Source organism: Zootermopsis nevadensis, unplaced genomic scaffold, assembly GCF_977971745.1.
Source record: "Zootermopsis nevadensis isolate Lab colony 2312 unplaced genomic scaffold, Znev_1.0 Znev_ptg000061l, whole genome shotgun sequence".
Lineage (NCBI taxonomy): Eukaryota > Metazoa > Arthropoda > Insecta > Blattodea > Termopsidae > Zootermopsis > Zootermopsis nevadensis.
The window spans coordinates 21,952,501-21,969,477 of record NW_028259192.1 but is presented as its reverse complement, the minus strand read 5'-3'; the positions used below and the strand labels follow the sequence as shown (position 1 = coordinate 21,969,477).

At 42.6% G+C, this 16,977-nt stretch overlaps 1 protein-coding gene and 1 long non-coding RNA gene across 2 annotated transcripts in view; one reads left to right on the top strand and one right to left on the bottom strand.

Annotated features, from left to right (window-relative positions):
• The window catches only part of LOC147871260 (uncharacterized), a 266,158-nt gene that overhangs the window by 84,464 nt on the left and 164,717 nt on the right, over window positions 1–16,977 (top strand). The gene's annotated exons all lie outside the window — the stretch shown is intronic.
• On the bottom strand, window positions 5,015–11,034 carry LOC147871261 (uncharacterized). Its single transcript, XM_087340168.1, has 2 exons — window positions 10,393–11,034; window positions 5,015–5,818 (listed from the first exon to the last, which is right to left on the bottom strand). The coding sequence occupies exons 1-2, from the start codon at window positions 10,741–10,743 to the stop codon at window positions 5,786–5,788; spliced, it is 384 nt and encodes a 127-aa protein (XP_087196294.1). The 5' UTR covers window positions 10,744–11,034; the 3' UTR covers window positions 5,015–5,785.

Below are 16,977 nucleotides of genomic sequence, written 5' to 3'. Positions count from 1 at the left end.
CCTGCACCACAAAGTCTTGTAACCAATGAGCTTTAGATAAAATTTTCGTTCTAAGTGAATTTTATACGGGTTCATTAATTACGTGAACTTTAGTGGACTGCTTCGTTCGTATCTTTCATTGTGCATCGCCAGGACTTGGGAACGAATATTGAAACTTACAAGAAGAAACTGTAGAAGTCATACAAATTAGTTGATAGCATTTTCCATTCACTTGAAGTTCTGTTACTTTTTAAGTAAGATTTTATCTGTTCTTCATGGACTCCAAATTCAAGTGTCCTAACGCTAAGACGGCAAGCTTTGTCATAGTCCAGACAAATTCACTGCTTGGCTTTGTGTGATGAATTTGTCCTACGCTCTGTTGATCACGTATGTTCCGTACAAGCAAATTCTAATTATCCTAACTATTTTCAAATTGATATAAAATCTAATAAAAATGTTGTCGTATAATACTTCTGTCCACCCTAACTAGGTACATTTTTGAGACACTTTCTTATACTTGGATATACTCTAATTTCTTCAGTAAACAGAACAAAAAACCAGTGGTTGATCTCTTAACAGTAAATCTACACTGATGATCCCCAATCATTTCATCTACATATGAAGTTAACATTGGCAAAAGAATGTCAGATAAAACTGAAGGTGATAACGGTGATATTCCTTGATGATACAGAAAGTTTTATCGATTTTTTTTTGTAAATATGTACAATTGTGACTTTAAAATAAATCTAACTAGAATATTGATCCGACAGGGTTACACGGACCGCAGATAATAAATACTGTATTAACATTTTGAAGTCGAAGTTCGTCTAAATATTATTTACGAATTCAGTCCGTACCGCGAAGAAAACACAACACTTCATCATTAAAAAGATCAACTGGTTAACGCTGTTTAAGGAAATAATTCTTGTTCACAGTGAGAATCATAGAAATCCCATCAATACAAAGTATAGAGTTAATGGTTTTAAAGCAGCTGGTGCGTATAGTTACCATTACGTTTTAAAATTGTTAAACAGAAACGTTGACTTACAGTTTGAAGACAACTTTCCAAGACTCATTGTCTACTGTACCGCACTGTACGTTGTAGGCAGTTATGTAATTGGCTTTGGTCGACATTCACTTGATGTTTGAAACCCAGGAAGTTTATCCCTGGAAATTAGGAGGGCGAATCTGTGAGTCTCTAAACTTAACATTGGTAATCTCATTCATGAAAGAAACCATTCTGTTCAGTTACCATGGCTGCCAGTATTCTCTTCAGCAGACATATCACTCAAAATCATCTCCGAATCTGGTATAAGGGACGAGTAGGCCAATTAAAAACACAAAGTTGTCTGTGTGTGTGTGGAGGTAAGCCACTTCGCTCTTTTCTATAGACTTAGACCCTGTTCTAACTCTCATCTTCTCCAACTCCTTCGTACTCAAAACCTCCCGCAAAATTAATTACCAATAATCCCTTGGTTTAAGCGGCTTCGTGGTGGTATACCTAGCCATGCCTTTCTCACCCTCTTTATTGTAGTTCGATTCCGAGCCTCTTCCTCGAAACTTTATGAGGAAAAGAAGTTTTCTTGTCGTATACCCTCAGATCTAGACACAAGCACCTCCGTCAGATACCTTCGGATTAAACGTTTCCAGCAAACACGTCTCCGGCCCACCTCTGCCTCGTTCGTTAGTACAGTTAATTTTCTTGGACGCCGTCACTTTAAATAAGATGGCGCTGTAGATTTTGACGTGTGGTTTAATTCAGCTGCAACTTAGCTACTTAACCAAGTCACTGCAACTCGAAATTTAACTTCCAGTACTCTTCCCCTCACTTCCCCTCACGCGCTGTTCAGTGGTCACGTCTGAAAAATTTAACTGTACATAAGAAATTTTAGAATTAATTAACAAAAAATGCAAATTATGTTTATTTGGTTCATTGTTAACTGCAAAAAGATGGTGGAAAGACAAATGGTTCTTTGTGAATTCACTTGGGGCGAAGGGAACGTTTCAGTGCTTTGAACGAGTGTGTGATCATAAGGCGTTCATAATGTCACAGAAGGCTGGATAAGCAGAACAGTTCATGTAATTACCAGGCGCTCTCTGACTGGGGAAAAAGCTCTTCATATGAAATATGAAGGCTGAGTGCGCACCGAGTAGATTAGAGCAGCGGTAATGTGTCTGATTTGTGTTTGGCTGGCATTCAGTTAAAGTCGAGAGAGGCAGTAACGTCGAGTACGCATTTCTTATTTTCACTAGAGAAATCATTGGCAGTACTTCACAGTATTCAATGTCCAGTTCCTCTCATTTCAGATTTCTTATCAGAGCACAAAACATCTCATTTTAAAGACATTTAAAAGAAATCCGCTCAGTGATGCATCTCTAATTTTATCTGTGCTTTCGTATCGAATGTTTGTCCTTCGGGTTTCGTGGATGAGCCGCGTTGAATTTAAAAAAAAAATTATCCAACGTTTCGGAAATGATTTTAATTGCCATCTTCAGGAAGAATTTTATTTGATTGAGTTGGATGTTATGGTGCTGATTGGTGGAGCGGAAGAGTGGGCTGTTATACAATTGTAACCAGCGTGTGGCTGAGGAAAATAAGTGATGAAAAAAATGATTATCTGATGACAAGAATGAGTATGGAAGCTGGTATTTCAAATTAAGAGAACATAGAATGAAAATGTTTTTGATTATACGTGCAGGTGTACATACGTGGTGAGATTTAAATGAAGCCTCTGCATATGTGGGCACGTGAAAGGCGTGGATGGATGTTGCGCCGTATAGTCTGGTAGAAGTTTACGGACGTTTCAGAGCAACGTTCCAGAAGACAGGCATGCACCCAAGGTTCTGTCCTAGGAGCTGTATCATGTCTGGCCTCTCATGAGCTCTGGATGAAACAAGAAATGTTAGACTCCTCTGGCTGTAAGGATAGACGTCTTTTGCAATGGCACTGCTCAGACAGCAGAATAATTCATCAAGGCAGGTTCGCGTTTCCTTTCAGCAAGAAAGCGTTTCTGTTATAAGATACGAAGATGTGGGTCTACGGTAATGTATCCATGTCAGCTCTAAGTGGACAGACGTCATCAAAAATTCAAGTGCCTCTAGATGAAGACAAAAAAGATGGGTTTGGACCTCCATTACGGTCAGCCAGCCTCCCTGAACAAGCACGACGGACGTCAGCTGTTGAGTGTTGTGTTCCTTACCGCGTTATTTCTCACCATTAACGTCGTCTTCCTAAATTATGGCACTATCAGGTTAGCATCTTGGTCAGCTACATGAGTTAACTTCGCAAAATGCAATGGTAGCAATATTTAATCATCTATTTTAACTTTAAATAATCTTATACATTGCCCACATTTTGCATTTATGTGTTTGTATAATTCTCATACCGCCACGGTGGTCTAGCGGTTAGAACGCTGGCCTTGTAATCCTGGAGTCTCGGGTTCGATTCCCGGCGGTGCCCGAATTTATAACTTGTGTTGGGCAAGGCCGTGGTCTAGGCAACACGGAGTTTTCCTCCGGGGGCTTCCCCGGTTTCTCCGTGGCATCCCAACAATTACTCCATTCACACACAGAAGAAGGCAATGGCAAACCACTTCTGGATCATCTGCCAAGAACGTATATGAACAGGTCCCAGTCCGAGAAAAGGATGGAAGGATCCTGTTCATATGGACCTGTCGTCAGACAGAACACTAAATAAATATATAAATAATAATAATTCTCATAATAAACAAAGCTAGTTTCCTTAAACACCGTTAACCAAATTATTCGTTATTTGGGCTCGGTGCGTTTACTTTGAGACAGGAACTGAGTTTTTGAATGTCATCGAATGTAAGAGCGTATGCAACAAGACGAAACCAAAGTGACTTAACATTTGCCCGGAGGGACTAAATAAAACCACGAAGATTTGTAAATCTGAATTTGAATCTTCAGGGTCGTAGCACGGCATGAGCTTGTAGATGGTTGCCAGAGTATCGGAGAAACGTTAGTAACCCCGAAGACCTGAACCGACAAGAATTAATCAATCAATAAATCAATAAATCACATCTCAGCGGATAGTGATGGACGAGTATGGCGGGCGCGTATAACCGAGCACGCAGATTGGCCCCTTAACCTTTTAGCTTTGAAACAAAACACCACCGAACTAAGATGGAGGGTCACTCACTATGTAGGCCTTACCCAGGCAACGTGCTGCAGTCTGACGCAAATAGGAATTTATTGGTTCCAGCCCATTACACTGTGGTTCTGACTTCTACTAGAGGTGCCGGTGGGAGGAAGCTACACACACAGTGCATACGAGGAGTAACGGGGATTTGGGCATTCCGGGATAATGAAGAAGTAGGATGAGATATTTAAGACCACGTGAATCGGAAATTGTGACAGTCTTGGAAATTTGAATGGTATGATAATAATTGTACTGGCTGGTAGCCCTGTATCTGCTGTACTACCCTTTGTCGGCCGTCTGAAACTGATTATACAATACAGCTCATCTCCCTTCTCAGACATGAAGGTCTGATGCAGTGTGTTCTTCCGAAACGTCGGTATCTGTAATAATATCTCCATGTCCACACGACGCCACGGTCCAGAAGACCGACATAGGCGAGTCTTAACCTCTTTTTCAATGTGGGTCTCACAAGTTTTTTTGGAGTCGTCGCGTCAGAGGCTTTGGAGTTGCTTTGTGGTGCTAAGTCTCGGTTTAAGACACGCAGGCCACAAAACCTGCGACTTACACCAAACTCGACGCGGAGAAAAAAAAGGGGGGTTGACTCGTATAAGCATGGACACGTAACTGCCTGGTCGTGATCCTGAGATCGGCGGTTCAGGATAAAAATGGCGTCGCAATGTGATTGGTTATGATTCGTTGATCTACTATAGAGTTTTTGGCGCATTCAACAAGATGATGTTAATTTAATCCGTAGAAGCCGAAGCTCGTCTAAATAATATTTAAGATTTCAGTCCGTACCGCGAAGAAAACACCGCACTTCACCATTACAAATATCAAGTGATTAACGCTGTTTAATTAAATAATCGCTGTTTATTGTGAGAATCATAAAAAGAGAGAGAGAGAAGAGAGAAAGTGGGGGGAGTAGCGATAGGCACTACTGCAATAAATGGGGGAGGGGTATAAAGTTGGTTGTGGGCTACGAAGGTTCCCAGGCAGTGCCCGCTCGTCCTTCTGGTATGAATAAGTTTAGTGTGGACAAGGGATTTAGGAGACAGGATGGGGTAAGAAATAGGGTAGGGGGGAGTTGATTCGGGTCTTTGCGTTAATTTTGAATTTTGATATTGGCCTTGGGGGTGGCGTTAGGAATAATTTACGTTAATTTTGGGGGGGGGGGCTACTATAGAGCGGAATTTTGATATTACTCTGAGAGGGCTGCATGGGAGGCATGCAGAGCAACGTGGAGTTTGGGTACCAACTCAGCATTTGCTCTAGTACCGAGGAAAACCACGGAAAACCTTGGTCGAGTTGGCCGGTCGCAGGACCTTCCGGATGCGTGCTGCTGACTTCTAGCCAGCAGTCCGGCATTTAAAATCGCGAGCCCTAACGGTAGCCTCTGTCCGTGCGCTTCCTTTATTAAAAACTGATACATTTTTTTTTTTCTTTTCATTTTTACAAAGATATGTTTTGGATAAGAAACGACCAACTTGGCTCGTTGCTTATCCAATTACAAAAGTTTCAATCCATATTCCATAAATCATTTTTCCATTTTCTTGCCGTGGTCGTCTTGTGTTTGTTGGTTCGCGGTCGGTCCAGCGTAGGGGAGTGGTCGATGTGACCGCCTATGGACTGGACTCTCCGGGGTACCTATAACGGGCTGGTGGTGCACTGTAGTGGGGGCTACAAAAGAAAAGCCGAGGTTTAGCTGCGTTTATGCAGGAGGTGAAGGAATTTTAAGGTGTGCTGTTGGGCTAATGTTACAGAACAATGTACTACAGAGGCAATCCTCTGACCGTTTATTGAGCAAAAGGATTGGAGGATTTCGCGGGTTGGGTCACCTCGCAAGAAGGGCTCGGGGGCGGAGGTATTTGTCAATGCTGGGATCGTACTGTCCTAGCTCTTGAATTTGACTGTTGTAGCTGATGGCCGATTTCAAGTATAGCCTATTCGCTAATCCTTTAATGTAATTCTTGATCAACGGCATTCCGGTCTGTTCGTGTAGGGTACTGATTGGAGTAACCCTTGGCAATTTGGTTATTATTCTGAGGACTTTGTTCTGAAATGTCTGAAGTTTTTGTAAATGAGTGTTAGCAGCGTAGCCCCAGGCGGGGGAGGCATATGTCAGTATGGACCGGAGGAGTGATTTATAGATCATTAACGATAAATTAACATCCATTCTGGAGGATTTATTGAGTAAAGGAAATAGTTGCCTCAGTCTGAAGTTAGCTGTACGGAGAATGGATGATATGTGGGCCTTGTACGTCAATTTGGAATCTAGAGTGACACCCAGATATTTGGTTTCGGAGGTAAAAGCTATGGTTTTATTAAAAAATTTTACGGTGGGAACATTGCAGCGATAGTCGCGTAAACGTTTTGAAAACACGGTTGTGGTGCACTTGTCAATGTTGATCTGAATTCTCCATCTCCGAAACCAGGGTTCCAGAAGGCCTATTGCTCTGTTTAATTTCGTTATCGCTATGTCTAATTTTCCTGAGCGAGCACTGATATTTGTGTCATCTGCATAGATTGAGATGGACACGTTGGAGTCATTCTCAATGGATGGGATGTCATTTATGTAGATGTTAAAAAGTGTTGGCCCGAGTAGGCTACCCTGGGGAACGCCGGCCCTGATGGGGCGGCAGCTTGAGTGAGAGCTCCCATGTGAAACAGAAAATGAACGGTTCTGGAGGTAACTGTGAATTACGTGGATTAGGTGAGGCGGAATTTTGACTTTAATGAGTTTTGCTATTAGCCCCGTGATCCAAACTTTATCAAATGCTCGTTCTATGTCCAGGAACAATGCCACTGTGGCTTTCTTATTGTTAAATCCGTGAGTGATTCTCTCTATATTTCTTAATAGTGTGTGCGTTGTGGAATGTCCACGTTTAAAACCATACTGGTCATTTCTGATAATGTGGAGCTCCTTAAGTTGAAAATTAAGTCTTTTTAAGATGATTTTCTCAAAAACTTTGCCTAGGGAATTTAATAAACTTATTGGCCTATAATTTAACGGGGAGGAATGGTCCTTTTTTGGTTTTGGGAGCATGATAACTTTAGCGTTTTTCCACTGGGTAGGAAAATAATTTGAAGCTAATGACTTGTTAAATATTTTTGCAATAAATCTGAAAACAGGCCGTGGCAGGTGTTTTAGTACTATGTTCTGAATCCCATCAGGGCCAGGAGCCTTGCGGGGTTTAAGGTGGCGGATAATCCATTCGACCTCGCAATGGTTTGTAAGCCTTACGGAGGCCTGCGGAGGTTGCATCAGGAAGTCGGTAACTACCTGCTCTGTGCTAACGGTGAAGTTGGTGTCTACGTTTGGGTTCGTTTGGAATATTTCTTCTAAAGTATCAGCAAAAATATTCACTTTGTCTTGGTTGGTAATTGCAACGTTGCCATTGTGTTTCAGGGGTGGGATTTTTGTGTCCGTGTTTGTGAGGCTTTTTGTTATCCTCCACGTGTCTTTAGTGTTGGTAGTGTCGAGGCCTTGGAGTGTTTGCTGCCAGGTGTTCGAAATTTGATCTTTAATGGCCGAGTCAATTTTGTGTTTCAAGGCGTTGATGAGGGGACGAAGCCTTATGTCGTGGGTTCTTTGCCACTGATTTCTCAGTTTGTTTCTTTCTTGGATGAGAAGTCGAGTGGCTGCTGCAATTTGCATTGACCTGAAAGTTCTCCGTCTGAGCGGAATAGAGTGGTGCGTGGCCTTATTCAGAACGTCTGTAAGGTGGTCAACAGCTGTATCAATCTCACTGTTACAGCAGTTCCCGTCTACGCACTGTGTGTTTAGGTTTTCAGAAATGTAATTTTGAAAAAGATTCCAATTGGCTTCGCTGTAGACGAATGTATGTTTTAATTCGTCTGGTTCTAGTGGACCACGTATTCTAAGAAGAACTGGGTTGTGGTCGGATGTCGAAAGACTGCCTTGTGTGCGTATTGAGTGGCTGGAAAGCACGTTACTGATTATGGCAAAATCAAGTATATCGGCTTCACCAGGATTACAATCTGGAAAGTGTGTGGGGTGGGATGGAGCCGAGATTACGTAATTACTTTTATAGTAATGTGTGAGAAGTGTCTGTCCCGCTGCATTGTTCTGCCGAGCGTTCCAGGTTAAATGCTTGGCGTTGAAATCGCCTGCTAGAATTACTTTGTTTCCGGTTTCCAAAAGATGGTCCAGGTCACTCTCTATAATTCTGCCCGGGGGGTTGTAAATAGAGATTAGTACTATTGTTTCCCTATTGATGTTAACTTGGATAGCTGTCGCTTCCATGTGTTGGAGGGGGGGAAGGGGAATTTCCGAATGCTTGAAGCCCTGGCGAATTAGAATGGCCGTTCCGCCACCCCTCTGATTTAGCCTGTCAGACCGGAATGTCGTGTAGTTTGGGCACTTAAATTTTGTTGCAGATTGTAAATGAGTTTCATTAATTAGAGCTATGGGGATGTTATTGGTTTCCAAATAATCTAATAGTTCTGATTTTTTAATCTTGACGCCTCTGGCGTTCCAGAACAGGATGTCAGTGTGGCTGAGGGACCTACCCATGATTAGGAAGACCGAGGAGGGTGGCTAGGAAGTTATTAAAGATTATTGGGAGGGCGCTCTCATAAGGGTGCTGCATGAATTGTAAAAGCATTCCTGAGATGGAAGATAGAAGGTAATGGAAAGAGAAGTTCGGATTGAAAGTCCGAACAATTTCGACAAATTCTCTTGTCTGCTGCTGGGTGTGAGGATTTCCGAGTCTCAGACCCGCGGGAGGGTGTGGGTATTGTTGGGTGCGTTCATGAGATGTGTGTGTCTCTCTCTGGCTCGTGTGTTCTTCTTTTCCCTGCCTGAGTGGTTCTGTGTTGTTCCCCTTAGTTACTTTGGTCTTGGGGCCTGAGGGCCTAGATTTTGGGCCGAGAGATGATTCGGCAGGTGTGACGTCCTGCGCTACTACAGAGAGAGCGGGAGAGACTGGTCTGTCCGGAACCGGCGAAGATCTGCCTGTTACAGAATTCGGAGGCTTGCTCGCTGCAGCCTGTGTTGATGTGTTGGACCGGACGCAGCAGGGACAGTTAGCACTGTGGGCAAGCCGGGCGTGTTGTTGTATGATGTGCGGCTGTGGAAAATGATAGGAAGAATAAAGGTCCCGTGGTTGATGGAAGTTGTAGTTGTAGGGATGTGGTGGAGGCTGTGTTAGTTGTGAGCTGACGAAGTTCAGTGGCCTGCTCCAGGCATTTGCAGCACCCATAGGGGGGAAGTCACGGAACGTTTTGGGGGGCGGTCGCTGGGGTTGAGCTGAGACCCGCGCTCCAGCAATTCTTTTTGAATTTTCCTGCGGAGGTCTGCTCTTCGTCTCCCTCTCCATGAGGTCACGGAAGAAGGGACACCCTCTGTACTTGGAGCCGTGCTCCCCGATCTTGCACAGGGCGCAGGTCGGCACGAAGTTTGGGAGGAATCTATTTTCACATTGCCACGAGCAATGTTCCTCCGCGCAGTGGGCACAGGCCGGAGGGGCCTGACAGTTTGCCGCCACGTGGTAAAACTGTTGGCACCGTGCGCACTGAGGCGGCACGGTTCGCCCCTTATAAGGTTCGACAGAAATTTTTATAAAACAGAGATGGGACAGCTGAGAGATCTTTTGACTCTGGGGAACGTTGTCCAGTTCGACTATATGCATTGGCAGAGGGGTTTTATCTCTCCAAGCGGTCATTGGGATAACGGTTTGAACTGCCAGTCCCAGTGCGATCAGTTCGTTTTGGATGGTTTTTGGGGGGGTGGTTGGCGGAATGCCTTTTATGACCACTTTGAAGGGCTTGGAGTCGTTCGATCTGAGTAAATTGAACGGCACCTTGTTGTCTTTCAAGAAGGTTTGAAGGTTCAGATAGTCCTTGTATGTGGACGTTTGACAAGCGATTCCGGACTTTATTCTGTGAGAAGTGAAGCCCAGCGGCTGGAATTTTGTATGGAAGTCCTTGTTGAGTCGGGTCATGTCACCTTCATAGTGGTGGTGAATGATTACCGGTGGGATTTTTGCTCTCGGGGCGTTTAAGTAGTGGTTATTGGCGGGTCCTGTCTTCCCAGAATCACGGGTCTCAGGGGTGGGAGAGGAAGGTAACTCAGCGTTAATTGCTTCGTCAGTTATTGCGGGCTTTGGAGGTGCTCTTTTCAATTTCTTTTTGGAGGTAATGACAGTGAAGTCATCTCCCTCCACAATTTCCTCCGGATTCAACCGTTCAGAGGACGCTGTAGCAGAGTCTGTTGCTTTCTGCGCACTGACCTTATCAATTTTAGTCCCGCCTTGGGAACAGTGGACCTCCGCCTCTACGATTAAAGTTTTAGTGCCAGAAGGGCCTGCTACTGGCGAGGTTGCCGTTGCCCTAGCTCCTTCTTGACCCTGTGGCCAAATTGACGTCATTTCGGTGTCCGAAAGGTCTGACGACGAATTTTCGAAGTCAGTAGTTGACGGCGACCGAGGTGTGCGTTTTGCCTGTTTTTTCAGTTTCATGTCTTTGTCTTTATCCGTTTTAGTAGTCAGTTTTGTTTTGGTTCGTCGGCCTGAGGGGCCGGAGACGTCTAGCATTCTCTTTACTCCCTGCGGGTTAAGTCTCACCACCTTGGGTTTCACCATCCTGACTCACGCGGTGTACTCACCAACACCCACGCCTGCCAGGAGGTGGAAGCCCCTAACGCTTTCCTCTGCACTTAGCTTTGGTATGCCGGTTTGGAGGGCACCAGCCCGCCAGACCTTGCTTCTGCGTTGTCCCTTTGCTTATGCTGTCACCGTTAGGTTTCGGTAATCGCGGGTGGGCACGGCGTAAGCTGGCGTCCTATTCTTCTCCGCTGCTCGATGTTCCCTCGAAGGACCAAGTCAGAGTGCCTGGCCGGGCTTTACAGTCCTCACTACCTGAAGACCGCCGCACGACTGGGCGTGAGAATCATAGTTCGTCTGATTAATATTAAAGAATTCAGTCCGTACCGCGAAGAAAACACCGCACTTCACCATTACAAAGATCAACTGGTTAACGCTGTTTAAGGAAGTAATCGCTGTTTACATTGAGAATCATAGTTCGTCTGATTAATATTAAAGAATTCAGTCCGTACCGCGAAGAAAACACCGCACTTCACCATTACAAAGATCAACTGGTTAACGCTGTTTAAGGAAGTAATCGCTGTTTACATTGAGAATCATAGTTCGTCTGATTAATATTAAAGAATTCAGTCCGTACCGCGAAGAAAACACCGTACTTCACCATTGCAAATATCAACTGATTAACGCTGTTTAAGGAAATAATAGCTGTTTGCATTGAGAGCAAAAGGCCTGTAAGTATACACTTTGTGGTAAAAATGGATATTTAATGACTTATAAATCAGTTGGTGCATATAGTTACCATTAAGCTTTAAACGGTTGTGTAATGGATATTGTATCAGACAGACGTCCAGTTCTGGATCGTGGATGGTTCCAGCGTTTCGGAAGAACATACCGCCTCAGTCTACATGTAGACGTATTACGCTCTTCAGTAACCTTGGTAACCACCTACAAGGCTACATACTTGTCAGAATCCAGAAGACCTCACAATCCAAAATTTCACCTCATTAAAACCTCAAATATCACAACATACAAATATTTTGGTTAGGGCAGTAACATCATAATTACATTCACGTGCAAGTTAACAGAAAATTAGTCAAAATATTGAAATAAACAGAACTCTAGCTGACATTTTCTGTACTGTCTTGGCATGAAACTTGTTGTCTTCCCTACAGATTGCGTCTGAGATCAAGGTTCTGAGGAGAATATTTATTTGAACCTAAAAAAAGGGAAAATAACACGAGTATTGATAAAATTTCAGTGAAGCCTTTAATAAAATTTGCTCCTTACCAAGTATAAAGGTTATCACATTTTTGGAATCTTACGTTTTTCAAACACATTTCGACCTCTTTATTAAACTATTGTTCTTCAATGGTCATCTTCTGGGTTGATACGCCGTGTAGTCTAACATCAACCCAGAAGACAGCCAACTTCATACTCGCCGCCTTGAGAACTAGATTCCTTTTGTCATCAACGGATTAACTCATATGGTAGGTCCTCCGATCGTCTCTCATTAACCTCCCACTCACCTCCTGCTGACAGATATGGAAAATGGCTTCCTATCCCCGTATTTACCCTTCGGTAGTATTGACCTTGATGACAACTGTTTCTTTTTCCCTCTCGAAACTTTGTAAAAGCCGCAACTTATCCGCGAAAGCTGAAGTCATACAACAAACCGTATCTTTAAAGCTCTTAACCGTCAGCTTGTTTGTTCCTCCGAACCTTTTCTGTGGAGAGCAAAGCTTCATCGGTACCAGCACATGCATTTATAAACAGCAAAAACACGAGACCGCTTGCTTAGTGCGGATGTGGATTTAAGCTAGTAGTTTGTTACACCATACCGAAGAGCTCACACAAGTCTTGTTTGCAAATACCAAGAGCGCTGTGTACACCGGGTGTCCCATAAGTTCAGGAGCACGGGAGAACCCTGTCACCCATCAAAATGCGGGAAAATATAAAACCGAAAAAGTTGTTGCATATAATTTATTTTATCTCAAGTGATGGTATTATTTTGTCTAGGACAAGCCATTACGTCGTGGCACTGTGGTCTAGTGGTCAGAACACTAGCCTTGTAATCCTGGGGTCTCGGGTTCGTTTCCCGGCGGTGCAAGAATTTATAACTTGTGTTGGGCAAGGCTGTGGTCTAGGCAACACGGAGTTTTCCTCCGTGGCATCCCAACAATTACTCCATTCACACACAGAAGAAGGCAATGGCAAACCACTTCTGGATCATCTGCCAAGAACGTATATGAACAGGTCCCAGTCCGAGAAAAGGATGGAAGGATCCTGTTCATATGGACCTGTCGTCAGACAGAACACTAATAATAATAATAATAATAATAAAACGTTATGGAGACGTTGCCAAGTTAACATGAAAGCGAAAGGGGTAGGTGCTGCCAGATTAAGGGGTCACGGGTACTGCGAGAAGCTGTGTAAACTCATTCCTGATTCACTGTTATACGGCGTAGACAAAACGATATTGACTAGCTGAGCGACTGATAGCTTCTCAAGGAAAAGTTCATTTAGTTGTACGAAATTATGTCCGACAAATTCTGCTTGTAGAATCCGTGCCTGCTATACTTTGCTGTGTTATAAAATACATTCTTCAGCTTAATTTATTTTCTTTACTGAAACCTAAAATCCTCAAAGTCCTTACACATAACACAAATCCACTGTTTCTGAAACCAATTGCTGCAATTACTAAGTAAAACCACGAATTATTTCGGAGAAGATCCATCGTTTGCTGACTGGAACCAAGAACCTCGTAATTGCGAGACTTTGTGCAGTTAATTTTCCCTCGGGCTGCAAAGACGCTGTTCGTGCTGACACACTGCATTCCGCTTGTAATTAGGCGTCGGGAGATGTGACGTCATGTTGGTTCGTTTTATTCGAGAACTTCGTACTTGTCTTGCTGTCTGTGTCCTTTTGTTACCGCGTTGTAATGATGCGGTGGTTTCATCACGTTCTCCAATAGTTGTGGCTATGTTGGCTACCCTGATCGCTTGCAGGAAGGGAAAAATATCCCTCAGTAGTCACATGACTTAACATCCCTCGAGGCTGGCACAGAAAGTCTCAGGACGTCGAGTTTATGGCGCCTTGCAATCTGATGGAGGTTTACCGACGTTTCGGAGGTACTTGCTGCCTCCATAGCAGGTACCTCTGAAAGCGTGTGAAATACTATGGAGTTTATTGCCTGCAAATTATTATTTAGATAATATTCATAGTTAAATTAACTCCACGGAAAAGACTTCTTCTTGAGAAGCCGATATTTACTCAGCTAGTTAAAATATTTAATTTTTTTTATAAAAACAGATTTCCTGTCTTGTTCACAAAAGTCCAAAAGGCGTGTATTCTGAGCTACATAAATCCATCGTACATCCTCCCACCCAGGTCTCGGAAGATCAATTTTAATATTGTTTCCTAGTTACGTCCAGGGCTTACAAGTGGTGTCGTCCTTTCTGGATTTCGGACCAAAATTTTATGACTTTACTCAAAAAAATATATATTTTAAGGTTGTTTTATTGTACACATACACAGCACATTCAACAGTCCAGGGTTGTTGATTAAGAATACTGAGTAAGCAACTTTACTTGGTTTAGCGTCGTCGTATCGACATTTAAGTTGTGTGACGTGTGGAATATTACGTCTGCCTGACTACCAGAGTTAAACTGAACTGTCAGCTGCTTATTAGACCAATACTGGCAAGACGAGAGGTCTTTGTTCAACACAAAGGGCTTAACGTTCCCTCACTGCTTCAGTTACCTTTGATTGAACTGTGCGTAATTATATTAGGATGCGCAGAAATTTGTGGGACAGCTGGGTCTCAATCCCAGGACGCCATGGTCTGGAATTGATGTAGCCATCTGAGCCACGTTCCTGGCTGAGATGTGCTTGAAACCGTGTTAACGCCTGTTGTATACGGCGTTGAGAGCAAGAAGGACATTTGAGGTCGAATGTACACGGCGTCTTTTTAGTGGGTAATAAATAAAGCGTGACTAAGCGTGGCAAAGCGTGATGATGCGTGACTAGGCGTGATTCACTGTAAAGGCGTGATGAGATGTGACCAGAAAAGTCGTAAAATGACGAATTTAAACAAAGCGTGACCTTGCGTGACTAAGCGTGACAAAGCGTGACTAGGCGTGATTTTCTGTAAAGGCGTGATCAGATGTGACCAGAAAAGTAGAAGAATGACGAATTTAAACGAAGCGTGACAATGCGTGACAAAGCGTGACAAGTCGTGACGTACTGTAACAGCGTGAAAAATTGTGGCCATAAGTGTCGATTTGTCAAAAAAATTACAAAATATTACCGAACGTACCCAATACACTAACCTAACCTAACCTAACCTAACCTAACCTAACCTAAACTAACCCAACCTAACCTAACGTAACCCAGCACATGCTAACCCTACCACTATTTACTTCTAACGTATTGCGATGTACCCAAAAATATCCGTGCCCTACGTAGCATATGGTAGACGTGCTGAAACGTGACATGATGATCACGCGTGCTCAAGCGTGACATAGTGTAACAATGTGATACTTACGGTCACGTCGTGACAAGGGATCTTCATAAGTGTCGATTTGTGACGAAGATTTTCAAAGCGTGAGCAAACGTGACTAAGCGTGACAAAGCGTCATGAAGCGTGACTAGGCGTGATTTACTGTAAAGAGTGATGAGATGGGGCCAGAAAAGTCAAAATATGACGAATTTAAATCAAGCGTGACCATGCGTGACTAAGCGTTACAAAGCGTGATGATGCGTGACTAGGCGTGATTCACTGTAAAGGCGTGATGAGATGTGACCAGAAAAGTCGTAAAATGACGAATTTAAACAAAGCGTGACTAAGCGTGACAAAGCGTGACTAGGCGTGATTTTCTGTAAAGGCGTGATCAGATGTGACCAGAAAAGTAGAATGATGAATTTAAACGAAGCGTGACAATGCGTGACAAGTCGTGACGTACCGTAACAGCGTGACAAATTGTGGCCATAAGTGTCGATTTGTCAAAAAAATTACAAAATATTACCGAACGTACCCAATACACTAACCTAACCTAACCTAACCTAACAACCTAACCTAACCTAACCTAACCTAACCCAACCTAACCCAACCCAACCCAACCCAACCCAACGCAACGCAACCCAACGCAACCCAACCCAACCCAACCCAACCCAACCCAACCCAACCTAACCCAACCTAACCCAACCTAACCCAACCTAACCCAACCTAACCCAACCTAACCCAACCTAACCCAACCTAACCTAACCTAACCTAACCTAACCTAACCTAGCTTTTTGGACGATTTCCCACGTTTTTCGATTTTTCGAAAATTTTCGAAAAAATTGAAATTTTTCAAAAATTGTCAAAATTTTAAAAAAATTAAAAGAGGCTGCAAATGGCATGAAACGCGAAGAAAAATTAAGATTTTCGAATTTTTCCAAAAAAAATTTGAATTCAGAATTTTTCAAATTTCTTTGGTTTTGTGCGCTTTTTGGACGATTTCCCACGTTTTTCGATTTTTCGAAAATTTTCGAAAAAATTGAAATTTAAGAAAACTAACCTAATCTAACCTAACCTAACTTAACCTAACCTAACCTAACCTAACCTAACCTAACCTAAATTAACCTAACCTAACCTAACTAAGCCTAACCTAACTTTTTGGACGATTTCCCACGTTTTTCGATTTTTCGAAAATTTTCAAAAAAATTGAAATTTTTCAAAAATTGTCGAAATTTTAAAAAAATTAAAAGTGGTTGCAAATGGCATGAAACGCGAAGAAAAATAAAGATTTTCGAAATTTTCGAAACAAAATTTGAATTCAGATTTCTTCAAAAAATTTTGGTTTTGTGCGCTTTTTGGACGATTTCCAACGTTTTTCGATTTTTCGAAAATTTTCGAAAAAATTGAAATTTAAAAAAATAACCTAACCTAACCGAACCTAACCTAACCTAACCTAACCTAACTTAACCTAACCTAACCTAACCTAATCTAGCTTTTTGGACGATTTCCCACGTTTTTCGATTTTTCGAAAATTTTTGAAAAAATTGAAATTTTTCAAAAATTGTCGAAATTTTAAAAAAATTAAAAGAGGCTGCAAATGGCATGAAACGCGAAGAAAAATAAAGATTTTAGAAATTTTCGAAAAAAAATTGAATTCAGATTTTTTCAAAAAATTTTGGTTTTGTGCGCTTTTTGGACGATTTCCCACGTTTTTCGATTTTTCGAAAATTTTCGAAAAAATTGAAATTTAAAAAAAATAACCTAACCTAACAAAA